The sequence below is a fragment of the Pithys albifrons genome, chromosome 12 (genome assembly GCF_047495875.1).
Source record: "Pithys albifrons albifrons isolate INPA30051 chromosome 12, PitAlb_v1, whole genome shotgun sequence".
NCBI classification, from domain to species: domain Eukaryota; kingdom Metazoa; phylum Chordata; class Aves; order Passeriformes; family Thamnophilidae; genus Pithys; species Pithys albifrons.
Window position 1 is genome coordinate 2,932,870 of NC_092469.1, and position 22,686 is coordinate 2,955,555.

General features: G+C 42.8%; 1 protein-coding gene across 1 annotated transcript in view; it reads left to right on the forward strand.

The window, feature by feature from the left end:
* Nucleotides 1–22,686, forward strand: part of LOC139677320 (transcription initiation factor TFIID subunit 4-like) — a 156,050-nt gene that overhangs the window by 65,698 nt on the left and 67,666 nt on the right. The window contains exons 11-13 of the mRNA XM_071567169.1: nt 5,093–5,223; nt 7,224–7,349; nt 18,045–18,101. Coding sequence (XP_071423270.1) covers nt 5,093–5,223; nt 7,224–7,349; nt 18,045–18,101 — 314 coding nt within the window. The remainder of the gene's footprint in view (nt 1–5,092; nt 5,224–7,223; nt 7,350–18,044; nt 18,102–22,686) is intronic.

Sequence of the window (22,686 nt, forward strand, 5' to 3'; positions counted from 1 at the left end):
TGACCACCTAAAAATCTGAAAGAAGTTCAGCTTTTTTTGAGCTAAAGACAGGGGAAAGCAGTCTATTGATAGACCCAAGTTCATTTGTTTTGTAGTTTAATCTTATTTTTTTCTCTTTGGGTTTTTGGTTTCTACTTGTATGTATTGTAAAGACTCTATAAAGATCAGATGGTGCAGTTAAGACCAGAATGCAGAATATTAAGGCCTAAATAAAAATATCTGTAGGTGGAGCCACTGCCCAGTGACATGGTGGTGAATAGTAATAATAGTAAGGATATTTGTGTTTTGCAATACAATTAACTGTTTAGTATTATTGAATATATATATATGTGTGTGTGTATACACGTTTCTTAAAAATATGGATCATATTTCTGTTGCCACATCATTATCACTCTAGGGAATCTTGAAAAGGGAAGAGAAGCCTTTCCATATTAAAACTGGGAAAAGTAATTATGCAGACTAGAAGAATATGCCAGGAATTTCCTATTTATTGATCAGCATTATTTTCCTTTGATGGCAGACAGAATTCCAGATGTAAAACTCGGGAGCTGTGACAGTAAAGAAAAGTAATACTAAACCTTGAATACAGAAACAGCAAATGAACAGTTTTCAGCCCTTTGCATAGATTCAGTTTTTGTTTGACTTCTTTTCTGAGGAGCAGAAAGCAGACCAAGACAATCTTAAGCAGTGGTGTCCCAACTTCTGTGAGGTCAGTGGATCAATACTGTGTGTGGAAGTGGAACTAGGGCAGCATTTCCAAGTGCAGATGCAATTGGTGGCTCTCCCACCCTGGCCCCAAGTACAATCCAAGTATTTAAGCAGTGTGCCAAGTCTCCATGTAGTATCCAGCTCTGGAATGCACCCTGCTTCTCACATCCCATGCTAACAGGGCTTTCACTGGTGTAATTTAGAGCAGGGCAGATGTGATGATGCTCCCACGCTTGATGAATGTTGTGCATGACAAGTTGACTTCTTAAAAATTTATCTTTTTGTAGTCTGTTTTCTTGATGCGAATTCATCTGGGGGAAAATTGGTATTCTTTTTTCCTTATCCTGTTTTCCAGAGAATTCTAGCCTGAAGTGATTCCATAGTCCATTTGCCTTGAGCCCGTTGATAAATCAGGAGTCAGAGAGCTCCTCTGTGTGTCTTGAGTTGAGGGAAAAATGAGCAAATTTTTTCCCTTTCTTTGCTCTTTGCCTGGTTGGCTGCTGGGAGCACTCTGGGACAGCCTGGCCAGGCTGTCCTTGGGGGGCACTGGCTGTGCCCAGCCAGCAAACTGGGCAAATATGGACTGGGAGCTGTGCCAGGGGGTGATCCTGCATGTCTGAGGGGTCTTCTACACGTGTGAGGGGTCTGAGGGTGTTGTGCTGTGACAGGGAATACAGGAGGAGATGTGCAGGACAGGCATCATTGAATCACTCAGGTTGGAAGATAACTTGAGTGGTCATTGATCCAGTCTCTTGTTCAAAGCTGGGACAACATTAAATTCAGACAAGGTTGTTTAGGGCATTATGAGGCTGAGTCTTAAAATCCTGGGCAGTGGGAGAGTCTACAACTATTTTCTGCATGGTGTTCCAGTGTTTAATTGTCTCATAGAAGAATTCTTCCCTGTATCCAGTCAGAAACAGCTGTTTCAGTTTATGAATTTATTTTTCATTCTTCTTCCAGGCAGCCTCAGTAAAGAGTCTGACTCCATCCTGTCAGTAACCCCTCCCTTGAGCCTCCTTTCTCCAGGATGAACCCTCGGGTTCTCTTCAGACAGGTTGTTTGCTTCAACCCCATAACCCCCTTGATGACTTTTCCTTGGGCTCAAGTTTTTTCAAGTCTTATAAAGGGTAAGGCCCAGGACAGATTCCTGAGGGACTCCAGGTACTTTTCCGGACTTGAGATTGTTGTGTTGAGGGACCTCAGGAGAAGAAGGTTACTGGGATATTGCAGAGGCTGATGGAGAGGACAAAGGATGAGACTCTCAGGTGCCTGTGGATTATGGATGAATTGCTGAAGAGTTAAATGGACCAGACAAACCATATAATGGTTGAATTTACTTAAAGTCTTTAAAAATAAGAAAACCTTTATTGTGAAAAAAAAAACCAAGCTGGTGACAGTTCTTTATTAGAAAAGGAGCACGTGTGCTTTCAGGGAAGTTGAGTAGCTGTAGCTGCACTGCTGAAATTCAAAGAATTTTACCAATTACTCACTCATACCCTTACCTAGAATACTTGGCAGATTTTTCCATCTCAAACCTCATTTCTGGATACTAGTTAATTAAATTTCCCTTCTTTCTTGCATTTTATCTTTCCGACTAGGGGTTTTGATTGATGGCTTTGCTTACACATCTTTACATAATAAAATGGTGTGTGCTCCAATAGGCCTTGATAGTGCCAGGGTGGCTCAGAGGAATCACTCCTGCCCATGGGAATCTTCCTCCTGACTTCAAGGACTTCATTTGCCTGGGTGGCTCTCGCAGCCTTGGGATTTAATGCATGTGTCTGCTTTCCATTACATGTTCAGCTTTCAGCAGCCTGAGCTCTATTACACACCACAAATTGGGCACCAAGAAAGGTTTCATTTAGTTTTTTCCACGATAAGGCAAAAATCAGTTAAAAAGGATACACCTACATCTTGCTGAAATCCTTCAGGTAAACGTGCATGACACGGAGCCAGCGATGGGTTAAATCAGTGTGAGAGGCAATGACTTCAAAGAGTCAGTGCAGAAATGAGCACCAGCAATAAATATCTGGTGTGCAGAGTCCTGCCAAGGGAGGCACAGCAGCCGCCGGAATGGGCTGGGCAGAACTGGGGCTGTGCGGAGGGGCTGATTCTGGTGATGGAGCTGCAGGGAGGGGCTGATTCTGGTGATGGAGCTGCAGGGAGGGGCTGATCCCGATGATGGAGCTGCAGGGAGGGGCTGATCCTGGTGATGGAGCCACAGGGAGGGGCTGATCCCGGTGATGGAGCCGCAGGGAGGGGCTGATCCTGGTGATGGAGCCGCAGGGAGGGGCTGATCCTGGTGATGGAGCTGCAGGGAGGGGCTGATCCCGGTGATGGAGCCGCAGGGAGGGCTGATTCTGGTGATGGAGCCGCAGGGAGGGGCTGATCCTGGTGATGGAGCCGCAGGGAGGGGCCGACCCCAGTGATGGAGCCGCAGGGAGGGGCCGACCCCAGTGATGGAGCCGCAGGGAGGGGCCGACCCCAGTGATGGAGCCACAGGGAGGGGCTGACCCCAGTGATGGAGTGGGCACTGACAGGAGCTGGCGGTGCTGCCGAGCGTTGCCAACTCAGCTCTCATCACACACCGGGGATGGAACCGCACACGCCGCCCCCATCACACACGGGCTGATGTGAACACACCGCTGCTTCCGCTTTGTTTTTCAGACGTGCAGTGGTTCCTTGCTCTGGAATTTGGCCAGGCAGGGACAGGACCACCTGGCCCAACAAACAAACCCTGTCCCAAGAAACACCCAGGAAACACTCACCCAACACATACTGGCCCAACAAACCCTCTCCCAACACACACTCACCAACAAACAAACAAACACTGGCCCAACAAACCCTCTCCCAACACACACTCACCAACAAACAAACAAACACTGGCCCAGCAAACCCTCTCCCAACACACACTCACCAACAAACAAATACTGGCCCAACAAACCCTCTCCCAACACACACTCACCAACAAACACTCGCGGTGGTGCCACCCAAGTTTGCATTTGCTCGCTCAGGAACTCCTCCACAGGTGTGTGTTCCTCACACAGTTCACTCCTTCCAAAATAGTCTCAAACACATTTCCTGTACTGTTTTGCATACCTGTTATGTGTCCCAGCCAAACCACGTTGAAAATTTTGTGCTCATTAATGGAAAGCTGAGTCAGTATAACCAGTTTATTTATTCTTTTGTGGTGGGTCAGCTCCAGTGATCCATGCACAGTGCAACTCCTGATATTTTCCTGTGTGAAATATGTGTATCTGGGTGTGCACACAGGGAGTTTTCTGTCCAGAACACTGTCCTGCTAGAACTCATCACATACATGCCTTTGCAGGACTGTAGCTTAGATTAGTGTGTGTATTTGTGTATCTACAAATTTATATCCAATACTTAGTAATTATTATGATGAATTTAGGAGTCCTTAAGTGTTATCCGTGTTCTTCTTTCTGTAGCTCAAGTGTTTTTTAAATATATCAATACATTAGACTGTTTGCTTTTCTCATAAACTCAGCATGAAGTATCAAATGTCCAAATATCTATGAATATGTGTTTGGGGGACAAGTGGTGTTTCTAAATAACTCTTTTTAATATGACTTTATTTCTTCATATTCATTAACAGGGAATTTTTCCCTGAAGAAGTTCTGTTGTCAGTACCGTGCCAATAGTGTAGGCTAAAGGATGCCACAGTGTTCTTGTTCTTTGGGCTGCAGCCTCACCTCCTCAGCACTGAAATTCTTCTGCAGTAAATGCCTCTGAAAACAAAGGAGTGGCTTTTTCTTCTGTAGAACAACTGAGAACTCAAACTGCCTCGTGCTCTGTTATGCTTAGGATAAACTTCAGCAAAGTTCTTAAATCCTTTCAAGTGATTTGTCTTTCAGACTTTTTCAGACTTTTAAATATAGTCCCATATTAAGGGGTCACTCTCCATAACTTGCTGAAGGGAAGTTCTAGCCAGGTGGGGGTTGGTCTCTTCTCCCAGGCACTCAGCAATAGGACAAGGGGGCACGATGGGCTCAAGCTCTGCCAGGGGAAATTGAAGTTGATCAGAAAAAACTTCTTTGCAGAGAGAGTGCTCAGGGATTGGAATGGGCTGCCCAGAGAGGGGGTGGATTCCCCATCCTTGATGGTTTTTCAACTGAGCTTGGCCGTGGCACTCACTGAGTGCCATGATCTGGTAAAGGGACTGGAGTTGGACCAAGGGTTGGACTTGATGATCTTGGAGGTCTTTTCCAACCCAATCCATTCTGTGATTCTATGAATGTGTCATGAAAGCTGCATTAATACAGTAATGGATATTTGTATTCAGGAAAACAAAGTCCTTTAGAACTTTGGGAGTCTTTTTGTGGGGGGCAAACTAATTCTGTTTTGTTTTGTTTTTTTGCTTTAGCTAAAAAACTAGGAATTACTGACGTGCCAGCTGAGGTGGTTACTTTCATTTCCCATGCAACCCAGAACAGACTGAGGACAGTGATAGAGAAGGTGACAGTGATAACCCAGCACCGAATGGAGTCCTACAAAGTAAGTGCCCAAAGAGAGGAGTGTTTGTTACCCAGCAATGCAGTGCTGGGGGTTCTGAGCACATGTGGATGTTCTGGGTTGTTCTGCCTGCAGAGCTTGTGCTAATGCAGGTTGGGCCAGCTGGTGGGCTGGTGGAACTGCCTGTCAGCTCCTCTGGGACAGAATTTGTGGGCAGAATTGTTTGTCTTTCTGTGCTGAAGTGTCTGGCATGGAGCATCTGCTGAGCTGTTTGTGCCCATGGACTGCTGATTCTTGGTATCTCCTTTCTTGACCAAGGCATCTGTTAATTGGATCAAAATTGCTTCAGTATTTAGGAATCTGCAGTAACTTTACATGTCCTTGGCTGTGAGAAATATTTGTATTTTGCAAAAGCTACCAATGTGTCTTAAACCAGCAACTAAAGAATTCAGCTGTAAATTCTTCACTGTAATTAAACACGATTTTCTCTTTAAAAAGGCCATTCAAAGGTAAAATGCTACTCTGATTCTTTGGTTAGTCGTTGTAGTCCTGAAGAAAACTGAAACAATTTTGAAATATTAAACCGGGGGAAAATTGAAATAAAAATCTGCAAACCACTTTGAAATTCAAATGGAACATCTTTCTGATGTATTGAAGTTATTTTTTTCAGTAGAAAATTTGAATTATCTTTTTCAGTAGTTGTTAAACTGCTGTAAAAGCAAGATGGCAATAACTAGTTGTGTGTTGTCTGAGCTGTGTGTAGATTTCTTTAGCATATACATACATTGAATAGCTCTGATTTAGCTTTTTCTTAATTTTGTGGTGTAATGTTTTTTTTTTCCTGGGCTGGGAGTCTGATCAGCTTTTGGACTTCTTTTTGCCCACCTGTTTCCCAAACCTGAGTCACAGTTGGTCTTATTTCTTGTGATAATTGCAAAAATAGTCACCTTTGGGATCTCTGACTATCATCAACATTATATGAATTACAAAAATAAAGGCCACTATTCCTGATTATTACCTACACTTACATCTTTCATTTTGATTGGTGAAAATATTCTACATATTGGACTAAAAGTGAAATTTCCTTGTTCTTTCCAGTGTCCTTTGCCAGATTCAGCAGAGTTAAATCCCTGCTCCTCTCTAGGATGGTGTCTGAGAAGAAAACAGTTCACTTAGTCCATCTTAAGCCAAAGATACATTTAAAATAATATCTTAACACATTCTTAGGCAATAGTGAGTGTTGTCGCTGATTAAATTGTAGCATTGTCATTGTGTTCTGTATTTTTCTTGGTTAATGGTCTTTGATTTCATAGCATTGCAGTCAAAAAGGATAAATGGGATGGAAGTATTGTGGATAACTTATTTTTCTGAGTGACATTCTGAGTGTTCCCACGTGGCTGGTGTCACAAACTCTTCTGGTTGTTGTGTACTAGGAAAGCTTATGTGCCCTTAGTTGTAATAAGCTTCTGTTTTAATTATAATTAGAGGCTTATTTTAACTGAATTTTTAGCTTTAATGCTATTAAAATGCTGCATCTTGATAAAATGTGTTACTAGTTCAAGATGAGTATAGATACAGGAATTTAGGTTATAAGCCTGTTATAAACTGTATCTAGGATTGTTCAGTGATAAAGTAAAGCATCTTAGAGGCTTCTCATCAGTATCACAGATCACAGACTACTCTGAGTGGGAAGGCACCCACAAGGACCATCGAGTCCAACTCAAGCCCACACAGGGATTGAACCCATGACCTTGGCATTATTACAACCAAGTTTTAACCAACTGAGCTGAGTCCATTGGTTTTATTTTTCTTAACTGTTTGATGTCTCTGGTGCTGATAAATCAATCCTTGTGTTTTTAATTTGCTTAGATATTAATTAAATCATCAGATCTAGCTGCATTACTGACCAATAGGCTGACTTCGTTCCCCTGAGCTTAAAAAGAACAGTTTTTCTTTTATTGTTGGTACAGTGGAAAGATTTTCCTGTCTGGAATGCTCAGGTTGGCAGCAGTGCTGTGTCTAAAGCTCTGCCTGTCCTGCAGGACGAGGAGTGGTACGAGCAGGCCACTGATGTGCGAGCACAGCTCAAGTTCTTCGAGCAGCTGGAGCGTCTGGAGAAGCAAAGGAAGGATGAGCAAGAGAGGGAAATCCTGCTAAAGGCTGCCAAGGTATCAGCTTTACTTATTGTTTTCACTGCTTAACAATGTCTTCAAACAGTTACTGAGCTCTGTGGTATCTGTTTCATAACACGTGTTGTTTCTTACAACAAAAGAGATGCTGCTGTGGCCTCCCCCCTTCAGCTGCTGGAGTTGTGCCCTGACTGGTGATGGCTCCAGCCCCCCTGCCTGGAGTGCTCCTGTTCCAGGGCTCTGCTCCTGAGGAGTCCTGGGCAGTGCCTGACACGGCCAAAGTACCTCTGTCAGACCATTCTACAGCTGCCTTTGCAGTTTGATACATGGCAGCTTTCTGTGCCACTCAAATCCTAACCTACACTTCTGGTGGTTAAACACAATTCTGGAGTTTTTTGATGCTGTTTACTTCTTAAGTACTTTGTTTTTAAACAGATTTTTTCATTTGCTTATCCTAATTTAGATGTGTTCCAGTCACTTCTCTGTAACTGCACTATTTGATTTGTGCCTGTCTTCAGTTCTTCTGAACTTCCTCCTTTGTAACTTCAGTTCCAGAGACTCAATTTTTGTATGTGCAATAGAACAAACTCAGAGCATATTGCAGAGCACATAGGTATTGGTAAATATCCTGCTTATAACTGTAAATTTAATTATATATATAATACCAAACTCCAAGTAAGTTTATCCCTCACTTCTCCCATTTTTAATTGTATTTGAATTTTCATTGAATTATTTATTGGATATTCTAAAGAGATTACACAGAACAACTCAATGTTCAGTTGTAGCACAGCCTCCTGATTTTGGGCCATTAATGTTCACAAATTGAGATTTAAAAAAAACAAACTAGCCTTGCTTATTTCAGAAATCTATTTCTCAATTAGACTATTTTAACCTGTCCTTTTTGCACTCTTAATTCATAATTGTTCACATTTTAAATATTACACAGATTGTCACATAACAGAGTTACTCTTTAAATGTTTTAATGACAACAGATTTTCTGTTTTCATTCTTGATTCTCATTTATTAAAAATAAAGAAATGCTTATTTATTTTTTATCCTGTTTGCTCCACTCAGTGAACAGATCTCAGTGAATCATGTTTGCTGTGGATCCTGCTGCTTGTTATGGATGTTTGTTGCCTTTTTTTAATGAACATGGAGAAAAATGCAGTAGCTTATAGTGCTTAGTTCAAACCTGTTTCCCTGCCTGATCTGAGCTTGGGTTAGACCCTCCTGTTGTTCCTTCCAACCTGAATTCCTTCAGGAATTGACATTCTGTAATTTGAGGGGGGGGTTTTGTTGTTATTTTGATCTTGACTATTATAAACCCCTGTGAAGTAAAAATTTAAGAAACAAATACATGATCATCAAGTTTGATTCCTACAGATTACAGAAAGAGCAAATGGAAGAATTCTGCAACAAACAAATGTAAGAGAGTCTCCAAAATGATTTGAAAAAATTACCTTAATGGAAATAAGGAATGCACAAATCAACTTCATAACCAGGAAGTTGTAGGAGAGCTTGGCATAAATTCATGGTATACCAGAAAAATACATGGAGGTATTGAAAACCAACCCCAAGCCATGGAAAAGCAGTGCTGATGTGTCAATATTAATGTTCAGAGGGAGAAGCTGAAGACACTGTGAATTTCTGGGGAGCTCTTCTGCAATGCTGTGGTTTAAGGGGAATGCCAGTTTGGAGCTGAGCTCTGGGGGGTGTTCAGCTGCTGCTCCCCACTCTATCCCAGGGCATTGACAACCTGTTGCAGGAGTTATGCAGGACACAGTTTGCAAATATGTGGTCAGATCACAATTTTTTATTCTGAATAATGGATTTTTCATTATTTCCTTAAAATCTATAGTGCTGCTGAAATGACAGTGTTGTCTTTAAAGGAGAGAAAACTTTGGGGGTTAAAGTTAAATTTCTGATTTTTTTTCCTACAGGTGCTTAAATCTAAAAATCATACTTATTTTGAATTGCAGCTTCTTAATGTGCCTTTTAGACAAAGAGTGATCTTCTATCTTGTAAATGTTTGGACATGTTATTTTGCAACATGTTTTTAAAGTTACTCAGCAGAATAATTTTAGGGAAAGTTTCAAAACTTCCTGCTGGTGATACCTCGTCTACTGTCTCAGGTGGAGGAGCAGAAACAGGCTGAACTTGGACAGTGACAATTCTTCTTTAATTGTTTACAATTTGGAGCCTTGTTAACAGCCAAAGTTCAGGTTTGGACAAAGAATAAGGTAGTGAAGGAGATGTTTTGGGCATTGGAGTGCATGGTGTGGAATAATCAATAACAGAATAATTAGTGGAGAAGATAATGAAAACTGAAGGAATAGATGGAAGTCTTGGGGAAGCCTCAAAGCCAATTTGGTAATTTTGCATTTGAGTTCAGTAAGGGGCACAAAATACGTAAATGATGGTCAAAGGAGGTGTCAGGTTTGCAGGTTTTTGTTGTTCTGGGTGGTGGGTTTGTGTCTTTAGCAGGAGAAAGGAAAGTATTTGATACGAGTGTTGTGGTTGATCTGTAATGACAGTTTCAGTTGTTCCAGTAGGATGTGATTGCAGAATCTGGAAGCACCCAGATGGGCCTGGGTTTGCTTCAGGAAATGGTTTTGGGAGAATGAGAGAAAAAATCAGATGAAGAGATAGAAAAAAAAAACCCCAACCGTGTTTCAAAAATACAATTTCTGCCATTCTGAGAAAAGTCACTAAGAATAAGTTGTGAAGCCTCATGAGTAAGTTGGAAACAAACCAGCAGAGTTCTTTAGCTGTTCAAGGAGAGAATATTGCACAATCTGTCCTGTGCCTGGGAAATACTCAAGAAACAGCAACTTCATCCCACAAGCTTAGAAGGATAATGACTGATGTTCTCATTCCTGTGAGATATTTTGGGGGAAGATAAACTTGACAGGGAAGGAAAAAAAATCATACTATGCTGTAGGAGCAATGCAATGTAAAATTTCTTTTAAACCCCCAGCTATGGTGTTTTAGGAGCTGGAATGACCTCTCACACCTCAGGGGTCCTGAGCATGGCCCACAGTGTTCCCCCACGTTCCCATGCCAGCCTAGACTGTGTGGCCCAAAGCATTTCTCTAATAAACTTCTGTGCTGGTTTAAAGGTGAACCAGCAGGAGAAACGAACCCAACACAAAAGGGATTACAAGTCAGGGTTACAATTTAATAACAATATTACAATAAATGCAATGGCACAAAGAGAAATTGGGTTTAACCCACAAACCCAACAGTATAACCCAGCCCCCTGGGGCACAAACACAGTGGGGTTTGGTGGCCCCTGTGCTGAGCCCCACGTGGTTCCTCCAAGTCCAGAGTAAAAGGAGGTGAAAAACCTGTTGGTGCAGATGATGGCACAGTCTGGTGGAGAGTGGGGGGCTCCTCCTGTCCAGGTTCTGCTCCTCCTCTGGATCCAATGGGTGGTCCCCAAAGTCCCCAAACCCCAAGGTTCCATCCCCTCAGGTGCAGGTGGGAGCCCCCAGTCCCTCCCCCAGGGCAGGGAGTTCCACACTGGGGGATCTGACTCTGGCAGTCAGGGGGGATTTTGGAATCGTTGCTGGCCCGTGACCAGAGCTGAGCCCTCAGGTGGGTGTGGAGGTGCCAAGGACTCCCTGCAGGGCAGTTCTCCCATCTCCTCTGCCAGACTTCTTTCCCAGCCAGCTCCCAGCCTGAGGGCTCAGCTGTGCCCTGGGCAGCTGCTGCCAATGGACCATTGGGAACAGCTCATGGGAAATGGGATAGAGGGTTTAGAATGCCCAGTTTTGGTCACACCCATACAGGCATAAACTGGTCCCACCTGCTGAACTGGGACAAATTCCTAGTAATTCTTTTAATTAGAAAAGTTTAAAGACATCCAGGTGCCCAAACTGTGTGCCCCAGTCACCTGAACAGCTCCTGTTTCACACACTCACAGGTAGGACATGTCACAGGGACAGGCTGCAGCTGGTGCCTGGCAGTGCCCTGGGATCCTTCCTGACAGCCACACCAGCACAGCTTGATCTAAACACAGGTAGAGAACAGTCTCTTTAAAGGAGGATTTGGGAGGGCCATCTCCTGTTTGTTTTCCCTGTGAGCCCCACTGGCTGTTGTGCCCAGGTGTGTGCAGGGCCAGACAGCTCCTGCTCCGCTCTCCAGTGAGTGCGCAGCACAGAGCAGGAGGGCTGAGGAGAGTCCTCAGGCTGCAGAAAGGTCAAAAGTCAGTTGAGAGCTCTTGAGGAGTCTCCATTTGACATGGTGTGCCTTGTGTGGACTTTCTAAAAACAACCCAAACCCAGGAGAGCTGCAGCCAACCTGTGTTCCTGCTCTTTGAGAGCTCCTCCCAAAACCTGGCAAAGGCAGGTGGTGTCTGTCACATGGAATGAGGTTCTGGGTCTGGGCTAGGAATGGAAATATTTCTGGCAGCAGCAGGAGGAGAAGGTTGTAGCTGATTTGTTGTTGTTTGTTTGATTTTCTTTCTGAGTTTTTTTTGAGAGAGTGGTGCTTTATGCAGTGAAGAGATACAGCTTGGGGTTGTCCTGCTTTTCAGAAAATGAATGAATCACATTTCTGTGTTAGAATCTGTGATAAAGTGGATCATGTTAAAATTACTGAGCTAATTCATCTGCTCAAACTGGTTAAATCCATGTTTATTTTATTATAAAATTTATTTTGAAATTTAATTCTCAATATATACACTCTACTAGTCTATTCTTGTGGGTGTTCTGTGTTAGTGGCACAAGCCTGTCAAGTTTTCAGATCTTAAATACGACTGTCGCAAGAGTGAGATCTGTTCTGTAAAATGAGAATTTACATAAGTAAATGGAAAATGGTGTTTAGAGTTGTTTGCAGAGTTAATTAGCATTTCTGGCTGATGGTGGGGTTTATAGTCCCATGGGCTGAAGGGGCTTTTTATTGGAGAGCTGAGGGAAGTTTGGGGATGCAGATTTGCTGTGAGGACTCGAAGGGGCTGTGCTGAGTCAGAGGTGGGTTCAGCTGTCATGGCAATTTAATGCTCTCCTTCTGTGAGATGGACCTGCATCTGCTTCTGATGAGAGGAGAGCAAAGGGGGAATCATTGTGTGGAGATAATTGTCTGCATTTTTAGGAATCTGTTGCTGCAGTTGTAATGACTTTCATATAAATCCATTCCCAGGCTGTGCTCTGCTTTCCACGGCTCTGCAGAGTGTTCCACCCTCAGCCAGGATGCTTTCAACTTCCACTTCTTTTTAACAAAGCTAATGGCAAAGCAAAGTGTGTCATGTTGCCCATTTAATTTCTTTAATTAAAAGTGAGAGTTATAAGCTGGTACAGCCGTGGGTGAAGTTCTAATGTCATCAATGGGGGAAAATAGGTTTCAAATTGAAACTGTTGGCACAGCAGTGGCTCTCAATACAGCACCTGCAGTTGGGACTCTTGACTTTATTTAATGAGAAAAGATGAATTTGAAGCATCCCAGACTCCAGTGTGTGTGTTGGGAAGGGGCAGGAGCCTTAACTGGGCTGAGGTGTGGCTGAGAGTAGAAGAACCCTGTGAGGCATTTCCTGACACAAGTCTGACAACCTGAGACTTTAAAATCCCTTACCAGTTTGATAGAAAACTTTTTTTTGTTAGTGGGACAAAAATTTAACAGCAATGCAACTTCAGCATTACTGATCACAACAGAATATTGAATAATTATGATCATTAAATACATCAGAAGTACTACTAGTCTGTCCATCTGCATGGATGCAGAGTATCCTCCAATTTTAAAAATAATTGGTGTTTGTATTTAAGTATTACATGGGCTACAGATACCTTATTATTTTAAATATACTGTTGCTTTCTAATTTAAGGCAATTCTGTGAAATCCAGAATCCCCTTAAAACCACACTGTGTAATTAGGTGTGTGTTTTCATGGCCTCCTTCCTCAACCCAAGCAAGGGGAAAAGCTGAGGTTTGGAACATTAGGGACTTTAACACATGTAAATGAACCCCCTTATTTCTATTGTGTTTTGAATACACACAATTTAAATTTACCACGTGCTGCTTTTCATACTTTGAAGGTCCAGTATTTCCATAGACCTGATGGGATCTCTGCAGCTTTCAGATAAATAAGATAGCAAGTTCTCTAACACAAAGCACTTTCCTTCTTCACAATTAAAATATCAGGCTGTCTGGCCTAATAAAAATAGCTGGTGTTTGGGAGAAATGTTAACAAACCCGGCTGGGTGAATGAGTTCTCAGTAGGGAAAGCATTTAATGTATTTAAAGGAATGTTATCTGGTTAGGATCAGTCCCAGGTTTCTCTAAAATGACTATGGGAAGCCAGTTTGCTTCTAAAGGTGTTTATTCAGCAACAGGAAAATCCTTTACATAAATGCAGCTTTATTTACAGATCTAGGCACGATGAACAGGGAGGGGAAGGCAAAGGAGTTGGGATAAACTCCTTGGAAGTGTTTGATTTGCTGGGTTTGTGGTTAGTGGGTGTTCCCAGAGCTTTGGAGGAAGGAGACATTGGGGCATTGAAAGAGTTTGGAAAAACATGTTTCACAAAACAGGTGGGATGCTGCATATGGTTTGGCTGTTAAAGGGGAAAGAAGAAAGGAAGGGAAAACTCAGAATATGAATGACTTTGAAGAAAGAGTTAAACTGCAATTAAAAAAAGGCTAGGAATGATTGATTGGGCAGCAGCTTGACAAAACTAAGTGTAAAATAGTGAAATAATTGCTTAGTAAAAATGGGGCCATGTGGACAAGCTACAAGAGCTGAGCAGCAGCAAAATTGTTCAGACTCTTCAGAGGAAGGGAAAGATGTTCATGTGTGGAATGGAGTGTAAAGGAGATCCAGTGACATTTTTAAAGCTTATCCAGGCACCTCTGCTAAGCTTGACATTTTCATTTGCTTTAATCTGTGTTGCATCAGCATTGAAGGGGCTTTTATAATTTACATTAGATGGTAAAGTGAAGAATTAACGAAATAATTGGTGTTTATACTTGTCCTTTAACACATTTCAGCCTCCATATGCTGATGATTTTATTTCTGAAGCTTAATGATACATAGCCAGTAGGAAGGTAGTTTAGTTTTAGAAATATGTTTTTTTAAAAAGTCTGTTAAAATTTATCTGAACACAAAAAGAAATAGAAAATTACAGTTAAATCCCTTAAATTTTTTTCGCAGTAATGACACATCCAATGTAAAGTTGGAATTCTTGTTTGAAATGAGAGCCTGAGCTCTTTGGAAAGGCTTTTTGGTGTGGATTCAAGGAATAACTAGAAAATCATTGCGTTATTCTAAATGTAAAAGTAGTTTTACCTTCACCTTCAATTTGGGTTTATGTAACTTCACCTGATATTTTAGATCTTCATTATTGAAAAAAATAAAATACTATATTTAATAGCATTCAGGAGCTGAGTACCTGTTCTCACCTCTGCAATAATTTTCATTAATTATTTATCATGACCAGGCTGGAGGTTTACACAGAGCAAATCATCTGCTTTTGCTTGAGGTTATCCTGAGCTGCAGATTCTGTGTTATTTGGCCAGTTTCTGGGGAAAAGAAAAAGCCTCAAATTATAAATGTGTTACTTTTTTTCCTCTGTAGCACTTTCAGAGTTTTCCCTTCACTTCTGGAGTCCAAGAACTTGCAGTGTAACTTTGCATCTCTTGCTTTAATTTTTCTTACCATGTCCCCAAACACGATGCAGATCTGGTGCGTTTTGCAGGATTCTCTCCCTTCCTTGTGGAAAGTTGGTAACAATATGAGAAGTCTCAGCTGGATTCTCCCAGGACACTCTGCTGCCTCCTCAAGCTGCTTTTAACTTGTGCTTTGCATTTGGCAAATGTTTCAGCTTCGTACAGTGGCGTAACAACACTTTGTGTTTCTCTGCTGCTTTCACTGTCAGACTCACAAGGCAACAGAAGTTCACTGTACATTTATGAATTTATCATCAAACCCCATGAAAGGGCTGAGTGTGCCTCTGCACACACCGTGCTGGGGAAACTGAGGCTCACAGTGACTGAAGTGTCACTGCAAAGGGACAGAGCAAGGACTGGGCCAGCTCAGCCCATAAACACCCACCTGAGCCCATCTGGAGGGGCAGCTCACTGGGCAGGGCTTGTTCCTTTGGTTTTTAAAATAATAAATAGGTATAAATCTAATCAGGTTCTTAGTGATTGCTGTGAGTAGAGCCCCAGCTCTCTGGCACATCCATGTTTTTCATGGAATAGCTTTCTGTCCTTTGAACATGAACTGGGCCAGTTACCAGGGCAGTGACCCTTCCCCTGGACTCTGCCTTGGGGAGGCCACACCTTGAGTGTTGTGTTCAGTTCTGGGCCCCTCAGTTCAGGAAAGAGATTGAGGGGCTGGAGCGGGGCCAGAGAAGAGCAACGAGGCTGGAGAAGGGACTGGAGCACAAGTGCTGTGGGGAGAGGCTGAGGGAGCTGGGGGTGTTCAGCCTGGAGAAGAGGAGGCTCAGAGGTGACCTCAGCACTGTCTGGAACTGCCTGAAGGGAAGTTCTGGCCAGGTGGGGGTTGGTCTCTTCTCCCAGGCACTCAGCAATAGGACAAGGGGGCACGATGGGCTCAAGCTCTGCCAGGGGAAATTGAAGTTGATCAGAAAAAACTTCTTTGCAGAGAGAGTGCTCAGGGATTGGAATGGGCTGCCCAGAGAGGGGGTGGATTCCCCATCCTTGATGGTTTTTCAACTGAGCTTGGCCGTGGCACTGAGTGCCATGATCTGGTAAAGGGACTGGAGTTGGACCAAGGGTTGGACTTGATCTTGGAGGTCTTTTCCAATCCATTCTGTGATTCTATGAATGCAGTCTGTAAAACTGGTGTAGTCCTGCACTGGCAGTGACCAATAATCCTTGTCTATTGTGATTGCTTTCTCCATTTCTGCCTTGCTTTTTCAAATGCAGCCTTGTGTGTTCCTCCAAATACAGAGGCAGCTTGTTTGTGCACAGCAGGTAGGTCTTTTCCTACCCAGTCAATTCTATGATTCTGTGATCTGCACTTTGTGTGGCCACAGCAGTCAGAAGGAATCTCAGTCTGAGTTAAGGTGGAGTTTCTGTCTCAGTTGGCAGAGCCACAACATGAGAGTCTGATTCGGTCATTGGCTGTCTCAGATTTAATTTGTCACTCTGTTGCTGCAGACACTCCTGTCACACAGCCTTGGCTATGACTTGGCAGGCAGGGCAACAATGGCACTGAATTCTCCAGCCTTTTTCCTGTCAGTTTTTGGGGGGTTGGGTTTTTTTAATCTGGGATTATTTTCTAGGATCCTGTGCCAACAGGAGGTGTTGGTGCTGGAGGGTGTTGGGTGGTGTAGGTGCTGTTGGAAGTTGATGTGCACAGTGGAAGAGTTCAACACATCATCTAAAAATCTCATTATTGTTTAATTTGGCCATGGTTCATCATCTCTGTGTTTTATCTGGTTGCTTTATTAGCTGAAAAAAAAATAGTTCCAGATAAAAAAACCCAGCCCCCCAAAAAACTGACAGGAAAAAGGCTGGAGAATTCAGTGCCATTGTTGCCCTGCCTGCCAAGTCATAGCCAAGGCACCCTCCAGGTGTATCAGAAATACTTCATGACCCTTTTAAGGACAGGCCCTTAAAACTGCTCTCCTTTGGTTTTCCTAATGGGTTTTTTAATTCTGAACAGAATATGGTATGAAAAATTCAAACACCAGGAGAAATCTGAGCATATCTAAGTTTGCCAACTAATAATCCTCCCAGTTTCAGGTCTGCCTTCAGCATAGCAATGAGCAGAGAAGGGCAGAGAGGAGAGGGCATAGATATTCCTTTAGGAGCTGTGTAAATGACACCACTTTAAATCTCAAAGAAATACCAAAATAAAACTACTGCATCTCTCAGGTGTCAGGAACAAGTTCTCCATGGATGCCACAAGTGCTGCTGCAGCTTCTCACAGCTTTTCCTGCAGCCTGTGCTGATGCTGACCCATCAGGCAGCTGTAAAAGTACAATAATGCCTGTATTATCTGCCTCCTGAGTTTTGTGTTCCATCAGTCTGAGAAAGCTCAGTGAGCACAAGCAAGAATTGAATAGTTTTAACATGTGCCTGTAAAACACTCTGTATCCAAGGAATGTGCTGTTGTTATTGCAATTAAACAATTCCTCTTAATGGGCTTTTAGAGCTGTTTGTCCTGGTTTTGGAAGGAAAGTACAAAGTGGCCATTTAGCAATATTTATCCAGTATTTATGAGAACTGTGGTCCCATCAGGGCATGGCTGGGTTTCAGGTGTGTGTTCTGTGCTGTACTCACAGGGATGATGAAGATCCACCTTTGGGAGGGCAACTGTCCTGCTGTTTTCTCCATGTTCTCTCCCAAGAGCTGAATAAAGCTTAGTTGCATACAGTGAGTTTGAAAATAAGTGACTGTATGGACTTCAATAAAAAAGTTCAGATAATGGAATGGTGTCACTTCCACTCTTGGATGCTTGAATTTGTTTGTATGAAATAATTGCAATCTAAACCTGTATGGAAACTTGAACATTGACAAAAATGGGGGGGGGGGGTTTGCATTTTTGGCATTGAATTTTTTTTTAATAAATCAAGGGTAGATTTTATTTACAACTGAATATTTAAGTCTTTTGGGTGAGGCTTATTGGTTTGATATTGCATTTCTGTCAATTTAAGTGTCCCATGTCTGTATCCTGTTCCTGTTTCTTTGCTGTTTTTTAACTTACTGCAACAGATGAGGGTCCTTAAACCATCTGTTAACCTTTTTTCCCCATTTTTTTACCCATGTAGAGTCGCTCAAGGCAAGAAGACCCAGAGCAAGCCAGACTGAAACAAAAAGCAAAGGAGGTAAGCAGAGCTAGAGATCATTACACTTGACATTTCAAGGCTTGAACATATTAATTTTTTATGCCTTGCTACTTGTATATCGTTAATAAAAATCTGACTAAAAACTTTTTAGGATGTATTTGTTGCTTTGCCTTTGATCTTAATGTTTGCAAACTAATACATTAATACATGTGAAGCCTAAGGAGATTTTATAAGAGAATATTTCCATACATTACATTTTCATTTCCATTTTAGGTAGTGTAGCTTTTGTTGGGTTGTTGATGACAGCAGCTCTGCATTTTGGTGGAAAATGCCTTTGTCTTTCTGTAAAATGTCACTTTCTTAGAGATGTGCTGCTTAACAGTTTTGTTCTGGTAACGTTCTTTCAAGTAATGTCATTGCAGGCAGATTCTCTGCAGTGTGTTCAGTGCAACATTTACTCATCTGTCTGGATTTCAATAATCTAAAAATTATCAAATCATTTCAGGTCAAGTTCTGCTATGTTACTCTAAGAGTGATAATTTGTGAAGTACTGAGCACCTTAATTTGCTGTAAATTAGAGTGACTGTCCTTTGCTTAAGGCATCTTATGGCTTCAGACTGGGCTGTAACTTAAATCAGTTAGACTGAAATATCTATCAGTTGAAGGTAATTTCAACAAACATGCTGGGTGTTTTAGCCAACTTCCTGGAATATATACATTAACAGGTAATAATTATACTTCAGAAGGTAATAGATACAGAAAAATGCAACCTTTGTATTGACCTGTTTTTCCTGTTTTGTTTGCCCCTTGGCAGCATTCCAGAGTTATTCCATAGTCCCATTAGCTATACTGATTTTGTATATATCTATATATTTATATAGATATATGGAACAGTACAAAAAATCCAGCTGCATGCCTGAGTTCTGCTCGCCTTTATTTCATGATGTGCTCAGGTAGTAGGATTTGCTGAAATGAGTTCTTGTCAACATCAGACCAGGACTTACCCAGAGCTGGATTTGTCAAGTATTGAAATGGAACGGGGTAACCACATTATTTGGCAGGAAAAGAGCCAGGGTTTTAGTGGTGCCTGGGTTTTGTGTGGCTGGAGCAGGGGGTGGATGGAGGCAGAGCTTGCTGTGGGGCTGAGCACTGAGGCTGCTGAGCTGCTGGGAGCACAATGGGCTGTACTCAGAGGTGTTGCTGTTACAGAATTTGCTTTTGGGGTTTTTTTTCTCAGCCATTGAAAACCTGAGGAAATGCAAGGGAACAACAAGGTTAAAACCCCACATTTGAAGTGCTCAGAGTGACCCTGGGTTGCTCCCAGTGCTGGTGGTGTGGCTGCAGCTCTGCCCTGGCTGGCACTGGGGTGCCCAGGGAGCCAATGCCCTTCTGCTGGAGGGGGTGACTCTGCCCTGCCAGGGGACAACAGTGCCTGGAGTGTGGCTGAGCAGGGAGAGCTGGGCTGTGGGGAAGGGGCAGCAAGAATTTGGGTGGTAACCTCAGTGCAAATGCTGAGCTCACACTGGGATTTTCAGGTGGTGCCATTCCTGAGAACAGTGACATTTGCAGTTCAGCTTCCTGGGCAGGGACAGAGGAGGGACAGGCACTGATCTCTGCTCTGTGGGGACCAGGGACAGCACCCAGGGAATGGCTGGAGCTGTGTCAGGGCAGGGACAGCACCCAGGGAATGGCTGGATCTGTGTCAGGGCAGGGACAGCACCTAGGGAATGGCTGGAGCTGTGTCAGGGCAGGGACAGCACCCAGGGAATGGCTGGAGCTGTGTCAGGGCAGGGACAGCACCCAGGGAATGGCTGGAGCTGTGTCAGGGCAGGGACAGCACCCAGGGAATGGCTGGAGCTGTGCCAGTGCAGGGTCAGCACCCAGGGAATGGTTGGAGCTGTGCCAGGGCAGGGTCAGGTTGGATCTCAGCAAAAGGCTCTTCCCCCAGAGGGTGGTGGGCACTGACCAGGCTCCCCAGGGCAGTGGGCACAGCCCCAAGGCTGCCAGAGCTGCAGGAGTGTTTGGGTGATGCTCTGGGGCACAGATGGGGATGGCCCTGGGCAGGGCTAAGGATTGGACTCCATGATCCTTGTGGGTCCCTTCCAGCTCAGCACATGCAGTGATTCTGTGCTCTGAGCCAGTGCAGGAGCAGCCCTGGCCCTGCCCCCTGTTCTTTGTACCCAGCCCTGCCCTCCTGCCCACCCTCCCAATAAAGCTGTGCCATCTGCTGGCACTGTGCCCCTCTCTGAAGTTGAGTTTCATTCTACATGTTTGAAACCATAAAAACCAGAAGCATGTCTCTGATTTTAGTAATCAGGGTTCTGAAGCACTTTCTTCAACCAGTTTAGAGGCTTTCACTTAAGATATTAAAATTTATTGAGTAAAAACATTTTCTTTTGCAGAGAGGATTGGGGTGTGGTGCAGGTTTTGTTGAAATATTGTTCATATTTTTTTCTGCATTGGATACTGGATATATGCTGATGTCTCAAATGATACTGGCACTGCCAAAATAACAAATAACCCATTTTATAGTCTAAAAGGTTGATTAAGAAAACTGTCTTTGACATGACTTTGTCATTGGAAACTAGAAGTTTTGAATCAGTGCCTACAAAGATGTAAAAATTTCAAACTTCACTGAGAGCTGGGCTGGTCTTAAATGTGCACATGACCCTTAACTCTGAGAGAAGTTGGGTTTTCCTCCAGGTTTTGTACAAGCTGATGAGTCCAATACTGTCAGCTTTGATAATAACCTGGATTTGGAGCTGTATTTCTGTGATTTCTCTGTCTTGAATGTTGCCTGAAGACCTCTGTTATTCAGATATTCTTCTGGGCAATAGTGAAGTGACTTCTGGGTGGTTTAAGGGGCACAAAGAGGCACCCAAGAGACCTGCAGCACTTGTAGCCTGTGCTACTTGTTTAATGCTTTGATTGTCAGTTTGTTTTTTCATCCCAGCAAAACAGCTGAGAATTTCATGAGTATGTTCTGAAAATGGACAATGTTTCTGAGTGTTGTCAGTTTGAACAGTGACACTGCTGACAGAAGTCAGAGAGAAAGTGAAACACCTAAAGAAGTAATTTAAAGTATTTTTCAGAAAGTTTTCTAAATCTTTTAGGAAAAAACTTTTCAAAACTTTTGAGAGAACTCCAGAAGACATTGCCTTGGAATGCAAACTAAAGGTAGCAATGCAGGGATTATAGGATGGGGAGGAAACAAGTCTAGCAAAGGGTATTTGTTCCAGAACATTCTTTATGGATCTTTTGGAATCTTCATTCCGTAACGCTCTGTTTTTCTTCCTAATTTAAAAAGAAAAAAAAATCAGTTCCATTTCCTTCACAGAATGTCTGCCAGTAAGAAGTTCCCTTATTGCTTATTAGTGTCATGAGGGCAATGGACAGTGGGATCCTTTGAACAGAGTTTAAAATTAATTTGGTAAGGTGGAGATTGTAATTTTTTTCCTCCATCTTGCTCCATTTGTTAGCCAGTCTTCAAACCACTCTGGAGATGGGCATAAATCGAGTTTAAACTGCTTTTAAATACTGTCCCAGGCAGACCAAGGGCCATTACACGTGGCCTGACTGTAGGGACAGACATAAGTCAGGTCCCACTCACACCCAGAGCAGCACTGGCTCAGTTAAGGCACTAAAGCCACTCTGATTTCAACCTGAGTCTCTTAGTTTGCTTTAGAATTAACCTGTTTCTAATGGACTTGTGTTAAAGAAGAGGATGTGCCTCTTGGGGGTTGTATTGCTCAAAACTCTGTTTGCTGTCACACTTCTGAATTAATGCAGCCTTTTGTCAGTGGGCAGCACATCATTGCTGTAATGGCAAACCTGTTTAAGATGGTTTTATTTCAGATATTTTCAGAGGGAAATGCTGCTCTTCAGCTGTCACTTGTTGCTTTGCTTTGTAACAAGTGGCATCATTTGTGAGCAGTGTATTTTATACTGCATGATCAAAGCTTTGGGAATCAATTTGAGGGAATACACTGATTTATGTAGTCTGTTAGCAAGGCAAGTCACAAATGTGAGTTAAAGGAATTATGAGTTCTCTAATTTCTATTAAAAGGCTTCATTAAATAGAACATAAAAGAGGCCATATAACTGATAGCAGGAGGAGATCAAGATTAGGAAAAACTGAGTCAACACCTCGCAATTAATAACAGGAATTCTTTAAAGGAAAAGCAGAGGGAGAAGATCCTAAACATCCTGTCAGGGATATTTTTCTACATATTCAGGATCTGTTGGCCAAAAAATGTTTTGATTTACAAGTCCAGTAGCTGAGCTTGATCCTGAAAGATGAACTTGGTTGAAATCTTTGTGTCCTCACCACCCAAGAATATTGCATAATAATAACAACTTAAACCAGAGCCCATAAATGTCTGGGCCTGTACCCAGGACCCAGGTCAGCTGAGATAACACTCAGTGGAATACATGGACTGTCAGCAGATGGGAATCCATGAGATGCTAAAGGATCCTTCCCTTAAAAATAATGAAACATGGCCATCGTGTGATGTGTATTTACACTGTTCTAACATTGCCTCAGAGATTTTAAATCCTCCAGAAAAACATAACTTGTTGTAGCAGAATTACTGAAACTCCAGCTTGGAGGTTGCAATATGAAGCA